General features: G+C 38.7%; 2 protein-coding genes and 1 long non-coding RNA gene across 3 annotated transcripts; 2 read left to right on the top strand and 1 right to left on the bottom strand.

The window, feature by feature from the left end:
• Positions 1 to 229: 229 nt before the first annotated feature.
• On the top strand, positions 230 to 7784 carry LOC120722317 (C-C chemokine receptor type 1-like). The gene is made up of 3 exons (XM_040013278.1): positions 230 to 588; positions 3285 to 3431; positions 3642 to 7784. Exons 1-3 carry the CDS (start codon positions 582 to 584, stop codon positions 4541 to 4543), a joined length of 1056 nt encoding a protein of 351 aa, XP_039869212.1. The 5' UTR covers positions 230 to 581; the 3' UTR covers positions 4544 to 7784.
• On the bottom strand, positions 2886 to 11539 carry LOC120722320. Its single transcript, XR_005693401.1, has 3 exons — positions 11524 to 11539; positions 10451 to 10455; positions 2886 to 3372 (listed from the first exon to the last, which is right to left on the bottom strand). It is a non-coding gene; the product is annotated as an uncharacterized LOC120722320 (long non-coding RNA).
• LOC120722315 (C-C chemokine receptor type 2-like) lies at positions 10784 to 13400 on the top strand. The gene is made up of 3 exons (XM_040013267.1): positions 10784 to 10909; positions 11502 to 11657; positions 11806 to 13400. Exons 1-3 carry the CDS (start codon positions 10903 to 10905, stop codon positions 12702 to 12704), a joined length of 1062 nt encoding a protein of 353 aa, XP_039869201.1. The 5' UTR covers positions 10784 to 10902; the 3' UTR covers positions 12705 to 13400.
• Positions 13401 to 13467: the final 67 nt, after the last annotated feature.

The following is a 13467-nucleotide window of genomic DNA, read 5'->3' as shown; positions in this document are numbered from 1 at the left end:
ATTATTCTTTAAAGAAAATGAATGTGCAGCCACCAAATCTACAGCAGCTGCACGATGCTATCACATCAACATGAACCAAAATAACTGAGGAGTGTTTGCAGCACCTGTTGAAAGTTAAAGTGGTTCCAACACAGTATTAGTAAGGCATAATGGCTAAAGTCTCCTGTTAGTACAAAGTGTATAATATGTAGCAGCGGTGTACATTAATGAGTCCAAGAAGAAAAACAAATAAAAATAGTAACAATAACAATAAAAATAAACTTTCTGTCACTTTTGGCAAAAACCAGCAGTCATTTAGTCAAAGTAGAAATTTCTGTCACCATTTGCTGTGTTGTGCTTTGAACCATTTTCTGCAAGTCTAGATTTCAAGCAGACTCCTGATAAAGATCAGACTTGGGGACGTACAGGAAACAACACTTTTTTTTCTCTTTCTGTTCTCATCATTAGCGGACTGCAGAACTTTTGATAGTTAGTTCATTTCTGCATACCTAAAGGGATCACATCAGTAAACGGGGAAAGGGAGCCTTGAAGTGTAATTCCTGACTTGACCTGGTTGGAAGAGCCTTCACTGAGATATCACAATGTCAGGTAATTATCTTTCAACATTAATCCACAATTTAGACTATTTAAAGTGTCATGTTTTACAGAGCTCTTGGAAATTTACTTGGGTTATAAAGTGTAGTGTTCAAAGCTGCACGCATTGTCACAGAGATCTAAAACCAAATGCTGTGACTGAAACTATGTCAAAGCTACTTCATGATTTCTAATTTCATCTTTAATCTAGAGATCTTATTTTTACTGTTGTTTTTTTAATAGTAGTTAAAAACAACACAACACTGCCACAATGCCTTAATACAACTTTTACAAGTGCTGTTATCTCCATCCATGTATCTGTTACTTTCAGAATAATAATGGTAATATTGTAAAATCATGGTAATAGTGTTAAAACCTTTCATCACATCCAAAACAATGCTTACATTAAAAATTACAATAACACAGATAAACAAACCCAATAGATGATCGTAGGTTTATTATGGAATACCATCCTCGTCTAGTAATTTTAATCCCAACAAAACCAGTTATCAGATTTGTTACAATAATGGTGCAGGTTTAAATCATAGACAGTGTGAAGAAGATTTTAATCCTATTTTTTAAAAAGAAGCATTTTATGGATTAACGATGTTCCCAAGAGGGAGTACCAGAGGTGGGACCAAGTCATTGTTTTGCAAGTCTCAAGTAAGTCTCAAGTCTTTATCCTCAAGTCTCAAGTCAAGTCTCAAGTAATGTCAGGCAAGTCAGAGTCGAGTCTCAAGTCACTGGTGTAAAAGTCCAAGTAAAGTCACAAGTCTGAAATTTTGAATTTCAAGTCCTTTCGAGTCTTTAAAAAACCCCGAAAAAAGCATGTTGCAGTTATATGCTAAATGTAAATATTAGACCATGTAATTTTTAAATCTGTGTTTTTCTCAACACATGACAAAATAGTGAACTTAGAAAATATACACAAATTGTGAAATTGCACCTCTTTAGAATGCAGCTCAATTAAACCTAGCTCCAAGAATAATTTTCACCGACAGTTCTGAGATAAGCTGCATGTTATTCTTGGATGCGCTTGTAGGACCGGCTTTAAAATCGCATGACAAAAATATCATACATAAATAAATGATATTTTTTTTAAAATATCATTAAAAAAAAAAAACTGCATCACCAACGTAGCCTGGAAAACATTTGCTAGTTAGATGAAGTCAGCTATCTCATCGTAGCATATTTATATGCATATTTATAATCATACGGTTCTTGGAGTGAGTGCATGCACTCATGAAGTTTAGTAACTTCAGGTCACTGCAACAAGCCCAGGTACAGTTTACCGACGGATGGGTACAGGACCTTGAAATGCACCGTGTAGAAAGTAAAGACCATCGTACGTATCATAAGTTTACCAGTCTCACAAATCGTCGTCATAAATACACATTCGTTAACCGTTTATTAATAGGACCTTTGAGCTCAATGGTAATTAATTAGCAGTGGAAATAATTTCTGGTAGCATCACAGAAATGTAGCAGTGACAATAATACTGTATGCTGTAATCGCACTGGGCAATTAGTGATACAAAACAACTGTTTTACCCTGTGAATAAAAGTATATGTTTTTGTCAATGTACCATAATAACAGAATTGAAACACAATATTGTGTCAGGACAATTCACTATTTATGCACAATAAACAAAGGAGCGACAATTTCTGTTCAGCGCCAGACTTGCTTGTAACCTATATCACCAATTATGTTATGAAAATGACGCATTAACTACAACAGCAGACTGACCTTTGTGGGAATGCTTGGAGCAGACTAACCTGTGAGCTGGAGGGTTCTGGGACGTTATATTTGGTCTTTGAATGGCTGCAATCCAGTCGCGTCTTTGTTACTTCGGAAACATGGCTCGAACAATTTCTCTTCAACGACGTAATCCGATAACAACCGATCTCTTTACCCGTCGGCTTCCCGTGGCTGTCATGCGACCGGCTATTGCAGTTAATAATACAACAGCTTCTTGACATTTTTGTGTTTCTTTTTATCGCTGTGTGACTGATTTCAATTGAAAGCCTGCGTGCGCTAGTACCGCTTGCCACGAGTTCCCAGAATCCTTTGCGGTTCTACCTGTGAATGACGTCACATTTTCAATCTCTATATAATATGCATGTTAAATTTTATATTTGGGGTTAAAAATCCAAGGTCTTTTCAAGGTAAACCGGTTCAAGTCCAATTTAAGTCCCAAGTCATTGGTTGTAAAAGTCCAAGTCAAGTCACAAGTCTTTAGAACATTTTTCAAAGTCAAGTCTAAAGTCATAAAATTAATGACTCGAGTCTGACTCGAGTCCAAGTCATGTGACTCGAGTCCACACCTCTGGGGAGTACCAATGAGCACCAATAGGTGGCAAAATCAGCCCCACTGTCAACTCTCTGGGGGGCCAAACCAGCAGACGTGAATGGATTATTTGTGGTGCTCATAGCAAAGGAAAACCTCCTTTAAAACAGAAACATGTCATCAGCAATAGGTTGGCAATTCAGGCTGCACTTGATAAGGGTTGAAACGGCATTACGAAACCAAACCTAACACTTTGATGCAATGAGCATTCAAAAATAAATCCAGTTAACCTCCACCGGCAGCATGTGTTTACAGCAGTAAAGAAGTCTTTGATATACTGTTTTGCATCTTATTTGTTGTAGCCTGTGCTGAAATTAATATAAATAATAATGTTAATAACAAATCTTTCTCTCTCTTTCTGCAGAAGAAAACACCACATCCTATGATTATTCATTTTACTTTGGGTTTCCTAACGACACAGACCTTTCTCCTACCAACCTAAGTGTAAAGGACTTTAACAAAGTGTTTCTCACCACTCTCTACAGTTTGGTTTTCATCATGGGCTTCATAGGTAGGTGTGTCCTCTTGTGTGTATGCTGTGGAGATTATGAGTTTCTACACATTGCACAGACCTCCTTTTCTGGGAATTTCCAACTTGAGAATTTTTACCTATGCATGCAGGTGTGTGTATGTGAGACACAGATGAAACGGGAAAGAGAGAGAATGTTGTTCAACATGTAACAGTGTGACATTTACACTTATTGTGTATTTTCTTCCAAAGGTAACGGACTAGTGGTGTGTGTCCTGGTGAAGCACCGGTATCAGAGCAACCTGACAGACATCTGCCTCTTCAACCTGGCTCTCTCTGACCTCCTCTTCGTCTTCACGCTGCCGTTCTACTCTCACAACGCCAGGGTCGGTCAGTGGGCTTTTGGAGACTTCATGTGCCGTTTGATCTCCGGGTCTCACCACATTGGCTTCTTCAGCAGCATCTTCTTCATGGTTGTCATGACGCTGGAGCGCTACATGATCATCGTGCACGCTCACAGGGTTGCACATTATCGCACAAAGAGGGCAGCCATCATTCTGACCGTGCTCGTTTGGATGCTGAGCTTGTTTGTGTCTCTGCCGGATTTTATCTTCATAAAGGCAATAGGACAGGAATCCCAAGGAGTGGAGTGTGACTATCCCGAGGAGAGCAAAGTCTGGGAGCGTTACAGCCTGTTCACCATAAATGTGCTGGGTCTCATCATTCCCTTGTTGGTGATGGTAGGTTGCTACTCCACGATCATTCCCACGCTGTTGAGCATGAGGACCGCAAAGAAGCACCGCATCGTCAAGCTGATCATCTGCATAGTGCTTGCATTTTTCTTACTATGGGCTCCATATAACATTTCCCTTTTCCTGGAGTTTCTTCAGAAAAGAGGAATAGTCCACAATAATATAACCTGGTTCAAAAATATAAGGCTGTCAAAAACAGTGACCGAGGCCTTAGCTTACACTCACTGCTGTCTGAATCCCATCATTTATGCTTTTGTGGGAGAGAAGTTTATGAGACGAGCCTTGCAGCTGGTGAAAAAGTTTGTGCCTTTTTATGGAAGATATTTGTCAGACAGCTCATTCAGGAGAAGCTCAGTTATGTCCAGGGGCTCTGAAGTCACCTCTGCTTCTTTTAAACTATAGAAGGTGGAGGGCAGTTGTAATTGTTTTTGTCATGAATGTTTTAGTGTTCAGTTTCAGTGTTTTTCCTGTTAGTTTTGTTTGTTTGTCACTTTGCCACATAGCACCAGTGTTTTTCACCAGTGTCTCTCCTTTAAAGTTTGTCTGTACACCTTTAGATCCTGCTAATGTTGTTATGGCCATAAGATTTCAAATGTGTTATAAATGACTGTGAAAAGTGGTTTATTCAAATGTATGGCATTCTGAAGTTGGGAATTTGATGTTAAAGAAACTTTCCAGTATCGATTTTTTTCTCACTTTTTAAATATATATATAATATACAGTGGTCTGACCTACTTTTACTACTTTTTACTTTTACATTGTAAATAAATTCTTTTCTTTTGCCTCAATAACTTTGACTCCCATTTCAGATGGGTTTATGTTTTTGCTCTTTTTTTTACTCTGCGTGCATACTGTACTGTTTTCCAGGTATTGATCTTATGCACACTTATGTTTTGTATGACACTTGTACCTGTACTTGGACTGTTCATGAATCAAGGCTGGCATCCACTTAGCTCTTGTCCTCATTTTGTATCAGAAAATTTTGTATTTTGTATCAGAATTTTCTTAAATCAAAACATTTTACTGCAGATCTTGAATTTACTCAAAATAAAAATCACACTGGGTTCTTAATTGTCCCTGTGACATCGGGGATGTACATTGAAGAGCAGCTTGAAGTGGTCACATTCATTCTATATGCTTTTATCTCAAGTTAAGCAAATTTCAGTTCCTACAATATTTAACTGAGAAAATTCTGCATCCAATCATGAAGTGTGAAATGATCAAATTCATTTGTCCCAGATTAATTTATTAGACAAGTAATTGTTCACTATCATGAAAGCTTTGTAGTTACTGATGAGCTTCTATTAACACAGAATCAAATTATTTTCATTTGAATACATTTTCCCTTTCCTATTTAAATCTAATGATCACGCACGAAGGGACAATTGTTGAAAACGTACACCAACAACTTTGTGTGAGAGAAATGAAGTTGCAGGGAAGCACAAGTATACATATTTGCATAAACTTACCTTATACTTTTAGCTTATCCTACCTTATACATTTCACTTCAGCAAGAGAAAGACTTTATTTTTTTATCCCGTGCATTGACACAACACTGCAAGAGATAAACAGGTAACATAAGGCTCCGCAGGCTAGGCCCACTATGCTACCCAAGCCTGCTCTGGAAAATGAGCAAGAGACACATAGCTGAAACCTTACTGCCTCGGACGTCGCATCATGTGTTGAGGAACCAGGACACACTGATGAGAAGTGGGCTACTGAAGTATCAAGGCATAAGTGGACAAGCACTGAGAATAGATGTTGGAATGCTACTACACCCAATATATAAAGTAATGGCAAAATATCTGACAGCTATGTGTTTAAATATCCTTAATTGGCAACTGCTATCACAACTAGAGATTGATGAGTTACAACACAAATGATACGGCAAGGGGTGCTAGCATATCAGGTCAGGAGGGAGATATCATCACCCCACCCTCAAAGATTGGTCACTGAGCCCCAAGAACAATTAGTGCATTAAAGGTATTGAATACAAGAGCAGCTTACCTGAGAGACAGGCTCATAGCTAAGGTGGAAACCTGGACACTTCATGGTCGATTACCAAGATTACATTAAGTACACCTGAAAGTCTGCTAAAAGAGATGTGAATGTAGCATTTTGGACAATCCCTACTGCGACCATCACTGAAAACAAGCAGCTGAACGACACAATGGCAACAATGATCCTTGAGATGTTGGCTACAAGATGAACAGCCACATAGAGCAGTGCTCTTTATGAAAAAGAAAGAGATTGGAGGTAAAGATCAAGGCAGCACGGAGGGAGGTTAGCCAATTCTAAGAGTGGCTTATACGTGTGGATGAAAGATGTAATAAAGAAAGGAATGTACTAAGAAGTGCAACTTGCTGCCAATAGCTCATGCCCTAGGAGCTCCCAAGCAAGACTCAAAGCATTGGCTAGCTGCTTGAAGAGGTACACCAGAGAGACAGAAGCCAGTAGAAAACCCAGATGTTCTCCACCGAACCATCGAAGATGCAATCCCAGTGGCACTTCACTCCATAAATGTTTGGCAGTGCATATGAATGAGCTGCTAATGGATGAGAGCTAGCCAGAACGGCTAACGCCTATAATAACGCGAAAAACTGATGTACTATTAGCTTTCAGTGTAAACTAGACATTCATGAATAAATAACAAAAACATATAGGCTGTGTTCAGAAATCAAAGCTGGAAGGCTGCTGCACCTGTCCCTTTAAACAAGAGGTTTGTAAGTAGCACAGAAGGACCCAACTGGAGTAACTTGTTCTGTACACAACATGACAAGTGACAAACACACTCTTTAGCTTCTGACTTTCTCTCTGAGATGTAACCTTACTTTTAAATGCATACATTTTTTCAGCGCAGTCTCATTTTCACAGTTCTGTTGCTAATCTTGACAATCTGTCTATTTTGCATTGGCCAATTTGTGAAAAACACACAAAATATTGAGAGGAGGAGGGATTTTGTATTTTTTATGGGTCAGAGTAATTTTTCATGTTGTTTTTGAGTTAAAATCTCAAACATTTTTTTTGATTATAGAAATGCACTTATTAACAAGCTGAAGGTAATAGCTTTCTTTGAATCAGTTTTTCATTGTGATGCTAAAACCATGTGTTAGCTAGGTAAAAATGCTTATCAAGAGGTCAGCTTGTGTGACAACCAGGCCCCTGAGAATGAGAAATGGTTTTACAGTTGTGTGTTTTTGTTCCTTTGTTGGATAAGCAGCTTGTATTAAGCCATATAGCAATAGCTGGCCCACAAAGCAGGGCTTCAATGTGTTGTCTGCAAAAACTGATCACTCAAAGATTATATCTCTGACAATCCGGTATGCATATTTGTCATAAATGAGTTGTGTGACTAATGCACAGGTTTGCTAGATAAAGACTAGCAAGCTTAAAAAATAGGCTGCCTTTCCTTATCTGGATGATCTAGCATGCATCAAGATTTTTACACTGACTTGCTCGCTGTTGCTCAGGTTATCATGCATAAAAACAATTTGTCTTTTAAAAGATACTTTTGGCCTTTTTGAAATTATATCAATGATACATCAGTACAAAATGTAGTCATGGTGGAGTGTGCCGATTGTTCTCAGTTGTTTTTGTGATTTTTAATAAAGGTTACATTATTAAAGCACTTGTATTTAAATGACGCAGTGTTTATTTCTAAACTTGTTTATGTCTCTATCTGAAAAAAATATAGGATAAAATAAAGCCTTTTTTTTACATAACCAGGGATAACCAGCCCCATACTGTGTGACAAACAGCCCCATGATGGAATTGGTTGTCACAAAGTGTTAGAGTGTGGTAATTACTTTTTGTTACAGTTAATTGCAAACATGATAAGCAGACCCATTTTGAGCCAACCCGAACCTTAAACTTCAACTTCATGAAGGAAATGGTATTTAAGGATGTTTCAACGATCAACAATTTTAGCAGTACTAAAATGTGGGCATACAGATGTTGGTCTATGCCAGACCTTCCCAAAGTGTGGGGCCCAGGGGCGCGGTATGAAAAGGGGAGGGGGGAAACAAAACGCTTGGACACTACTAGCATGGGGCGGCCACAGAAATGCAAAGCAGGAAATGAAGCATAACTGAATATGTTTCCAAACCAACTTCATTCTAAGCCAAAGACTAGAAAATATGGTGAAGCATATCTGCCCTTTGGTTTCACCTGCACACAAGTGCCAAGGTAGGTCTCCCCTGCAGAATTGGTTTTCGCTGGGCTCTTCAAATCACGGACAAACAGTATCCCACATTCTTGATTTTTAGTTCAAACACTTGTTGTAATGACTAACTACTCCTGACTTTTTGGAGATGTTAGCTCTTTATACAGTAAAGTTACAGTGGGATACAAATAATATCAGGCTGATCCTGCCACGATTTGTTCCCCCTGTCTAAATCACGGACAAACAGTATCCCACAGCTGTTTATGTTTTTCAACCCATTTTGCACAGAGAGGCATTTTTTGAAAATGAATTGATAGCAATGTTGAATATTATTACACAGGAAAAAAAACCCAACTACACGTAAAATAATCACACCGTGAGGCCTCTGCCTTTGTAAATGGAGGGACATTAACTGCGTGTGTGTATGTAAGCCTGTAAAAACCGAAGATAGTCAGATTAACAGTATTTTGCCTCTAACTGCTATTCTGCAATTCATCTCATGTAAACAATAACATGGCGCACAGCGTGACGTGGAAAAAGGCGCATACTTTGACGTTGTGTGACAAACTCTGTATTCCTCGTCCACACAAAAGGAGTTTTAAAAAATCTCCGTTTTCGGTGATTCGAAACGCCGTTTACGTGTGGACAAAACAGCTGCGTTTTCAAAAATACTTGTGTAGGTGCGGATGTAGCATAAAAGAGTTAGTAGTTTATTTTATTACTACCTGTAATTTATTGCAGATTACTTGTATTTGCTTAATTGTTTACTAAATGTTTGAGGTGTGAAATAAACCGCAATGGAGCAAAAGATGGGTGTGTGTGGTTGGAGGGTGTGTGCGTGCGCGTGCACGTGCGGGGGGGGCAACATTTTTCTTTTAAAACAAAGGGGGGCCTAGCAAAAAAAGTTTGGGAACCACTGGTCTATGCTGTAAGTAAAGGCAGACAGTAGGAGAGAAGCAAACAGACATAAACTGCTAAGAAAACAAGTTGAAGGAGATAATATGTACTGAAAACACAGAAACACACTCAGTACTCAATACTATAAATGGGCCTTTCTGCATTCCAAGGTTGTCCCTCAGAATTATGTTTTCCCACATAGGTCTAAATGTGTGCATGTGATAATTATAGCTTGATAGCTACAATTAGCTCCACTAGACACTAACAGGATGTCCTGTTTGTGAAGTAATTATCTGACTTAGTTCACTGGGTTTTCAGTTCTTGTGGTTATTTTTGGTTATATTATGAAATATTTTCATGGCTATAGTTGCTTGCAGAGATGCCCTTCTTTATATTTTACCAGAGGTGCTATGTTTTTCTTTAACACACCAGTCTCCAATTTAAAAAAAAAAGCACTAACATTACCTCAGAGGACTGGTTACTTTCATGCATTCACCCCTCACATGTCTGTTTTCCAGTTTTTCCATTTTGTTCTGTGGAGTTTGGTGGTTTTGACCAAAAGAGGACTTTAGTTCCTCTTCACAAAGAGCTGCACAGCAGATTAGGCTCCAAGAAGACTTTAAATTCAACTTAAAGTTAAAATGTTGGCGATTTTATTTACTGTGCTGTTTTGTGGCGACACTGACACCGACAGACATTTGCAGTGAAGAGGAAGATCTGTGGTCTCTCACAAAGATCGATGGAGAGGGAGAGAGATTATCCTAACCTATCACAAGAGGGTATTCAAACACAACACCCTCTCAAGTGTAAAATATCTGCACATGTCAGTAAAGCTGCAGATAAAGTCTGTGTGCTGCTGTAGCCATCTCCTCAAACAAAATGGCTTATAAACTCCAAGCTCGAAATTTCTATCCACCTGCTAAAAAAATACGACAGTTCCAACAAGTTACACTACAGATTTTTGTGTATGTTTTCCTACTATCAACCCGGAGAAGACATTGGAAATAAGACCCATTTTCTTATTATTTGAGGGTGGAATATTTGCTGTAGAGTAAAAATTGTGGAATTGTTTAAAGAATTTTTCTGTATCTCCATTTTACTGGTTGACTAGTTCACTGTAGCCTTATCAATTACTCAACTGGAAGGAATTTGGGAGATTTCTAAAAAAAAATTTAAGCAATACATTTATAAAAACTTGGAGAAAAAAAAGTAGACAGAGTTATTTTAGCCATTTGATTTGCTGGAAGAACAGTGCCTCTATGACACCCAGTCTGAGAGGATATGGGTACTGAGGAATAACAACAAATAATAAAGAATTTAGATGACGGCAGCATATGTTGGGATGATTCATTGTTTATAAAATCACATTATTAATAAACCCTTTAACGCTTTAAGCAAAGTCCAACAGTCATTTTCTGAAGCTGTGTCCACATGTTCTGTCTTTCTCTTTAAAGTTTTATTGCTGTTTGGATGTCAAGCTATATCTTTAACAACAGAATCCTGATAAGGATCTCACTTAGGGCACATACACGAAACAACATGTGCACTTCTGTTTCTGTGGTCCTTATTATCGGACTGCAGACATCAAGACGGTTACTTCACCTCTGCATGTCTAGAGGCATCACGTCAGTAAAAGAGGGAAAAGGAAGCTTGAAGTGGAATTCCTGGCTGTACCTGGAAGAACCTTCACTGAGACATCGCCATGGAAGGTGAATATATTTTAACAGCAATTCAGTATTCGGTTGTCTTTGAAAATTGTTTGCAAAAAGGTACAAATTCTATGCATTGTCACGATGTCATTAAAGTTCATCTTAAGGCTTTTGTATTTTCCTGTCATTTAATGTCCTATCATTTAACTCATATGAACTAAATAAGTTATAATAATTCAGGTTTAATTAACAGACCAAATCCTATTTTAGTGTAGCAGTGGTATCTTATGGATTGATGACGGTGGGAAATGAAGGGGTGAGAAACTTCCAAAAATATACCTGTGGGAAAATAAACCCTCATTTATCAATTATCTCTGAGGGGCCAAAATGCCAGGTAACGACAGTTCAGTCAATGATTATCAGTGGTTTTCTCAGAAAAGGAAAAATCACCTTAAAAAAAACACACAAAAGTAACCTTTGATCGGGCGACTACAGCCAGCACTTTCTTCTCCTGTCGCATCCCCAACAGTCAGCAGCAGGTGTATACAGTAGCAGTTGTGTTTGTGTTTCCTAATAAATAGGCTCTAATCCTGATGCACGTGTGTTGTATCGTAATTGTTGACATTTTAAAAGCTTTTCTCTCCCTTTGCAGGAGAGAACATCACAGAATACACCACAATGTATGATTACAGCACTTTTTTTACTGACGATGGAAACTACAATCCTATCAGCTACAGCGACGTAATGGACTTCATCAGAGTGTTTCTGGCCACTCTCTATAGTTTGGTTTTCATCCTGGGCTTCATAGGTAGGTGCGTCCTCTTGTGAGTATATTATGGGTGTTGGATTGTATTTAAATGATGTATGAAAGTGTGTGTATGTAAGAGAAAGAGAGATGATGTTGTTCTACATGTAACAGTGTGACAAGTACACTTATTGTGTCTTTTCCCCCAAAGGTAACGGACTAGTGGTGTGTGTCCTGGTGAAGCATCGCAATCAGAGCAACCTGACAGACATCTGCCTCTTCAACCTGGCTCTCTCTGACCTCCTCTTCGTCTTCACGCTGCCTTTCTACTCTCACTATGCCAGGGTCGGCCAGTGGACTTTTGGAGACTTCATGTGCCGTTTAGTCTCCGGCTCTCACCAGATTGGCTTCTTCAGCAGCATCTTCTACATGGTTGTCATGACGCTGGACCGCTACATGATCATCTTGCACGCTCACAGGGTTGCACGTTATCGTACAAAGAGGGCAGCCATCATTCTCACCGTGCTCGTTTGGATGCTGAGCTTGTTTGTCTCTCTGCCGGATTTTATCTTCACACAGGAAACAGAAGAGTACCAGAAGTTTAGATGTGACTATCCCGAGGAGAGAAAAGTCTGGGCTCATTACAACCTTTTCACCGCAAATGTGCTGGGTCTCGTGATTCCTTTGTTGGTGATGGTAGGTTGCTACTCCAGGATCATTCCCACACTGGTGAGCATGAGGACCTCAAAGAAGCACCGCATCGTCAAGCTGATCATCTGCATAGTGGTTGCATTTTTCTTACTATGGGCTCCATTTAACATTTCTCGTTTCTTGAAGTTTCTTCAGGAAAAAGGAAAAATCCCACATGATGAAACTTGGGAGAAAAATTTAATGAAATCAATAATAGTGACCCAGGCCTTTGCTTACGCTCACTGCTGCCTGAACCCCATCATATATGCTTTTGTGGGAGAGAAATTTATGAGACGAGCCTTGCAGCTGCTGAAAAAGTTTGTGCCTGGTTACAGCAGAGATGTGACAGACAGGAGAAGCACAGTTATGTCCAGATCCACTGAAGTCACCTCCACTTACATCTACGGAGGTCAGTTGTAGCCACAGTACTCTTCACCAGTGTCTTAGCTTCAAGGCCTGTCTGCACACGTTTAGACCATTTGAATGAGTATAACCTCTTAGCACTGCCACCTGCTTTACAGAATTTCAAGTCTTTTCTAAACTCTGTGTAATGCTTTTCCTTCGTCTGCTCAGGCCAAATGAAACTTGCTGGTGCTGTAATCTGAACTTGTTGTTCACAGCAGCCTGTAACAGTTTGCTTTCTTCTTTTACGTGTTTTTAATGAGCTGTGGAAAAAGTGTTTCATTCAAATGTATCGCATTATGAAGTTAAGGTTTAGAAGCATAATTTCCACATTTCACATCATAATGGAATTTGATATGTTTATGTGGAACAAACTTTCCAGTGTTGCCAGATTTTATGCTCTCACTTTTGTATTTCTGTACATTATACGGTGTGCTGTTTTTCATTCTAAACATATTCTAAAATAAACTCTGCTTTTTCTGATGTTTGTTCAAAACCTGTACTTTCATTTATATATTTCAAGCTAATCTCTTTCTAAATTTCAAATATATGCAATTTCTGTTTCTTTTATAATTTTATGATTTCATGATGTATTTGTAAGTACCCTGCAAATGGAGAGATCAAAGTCTTTCATGTACTTATCTCTCATCTTGTTTCTGTGTAACTGTTTTCTTAGGACAATAAATGATACAGCACATCTTGAACTTGAAATGAAAGTCATACACTTGGTCATTGAGCATTCTTGTCAGATTCCAAAATTACATTTGAGATATGTACATTT

Source organism: Simochromis diagramma, unplaced genomic scaffold (genome assembly GCF_900408965.1).
Source record: "Simochromis diagramma unplaced genomic scaffold, fSimDia1.1 OVJJ01000618.1, whole genome shotgun sequence".
Classification (NCBI taxonomy): domain Eukaryota; kingdom Metazoa; phylum Chordata; class Actinopteri; order Cichliformes; family Cichlidae; genus Simochromis; species Simochromis diagramma.
This window is presented reverse-complemented; position numbering and strand designations above follow the sequence as displayed.

Excerpts from the sequence above, each read along its gene's own strand:
- LOC120722317 (XM_040013278.1), top strand. Across the intron at positions 3,432-3,641 it reads TTTCATCATGGGCTTCATAG|GTAACGGACTAGTGGTGTGT; the intron begins GTAGGTGTGTCC and ends TTTCTTCCAAAG.
- LOC120722315 (XM_040013267.1), top strand. Across the intron at positions 11,658-11,805 it reads TTTCATCCTGGGCTTCATAG|GTAACGGACTAGTGGTGTGT; the intron begins GTAGGTGCGTCC and ends TTTCCCCCAAAG.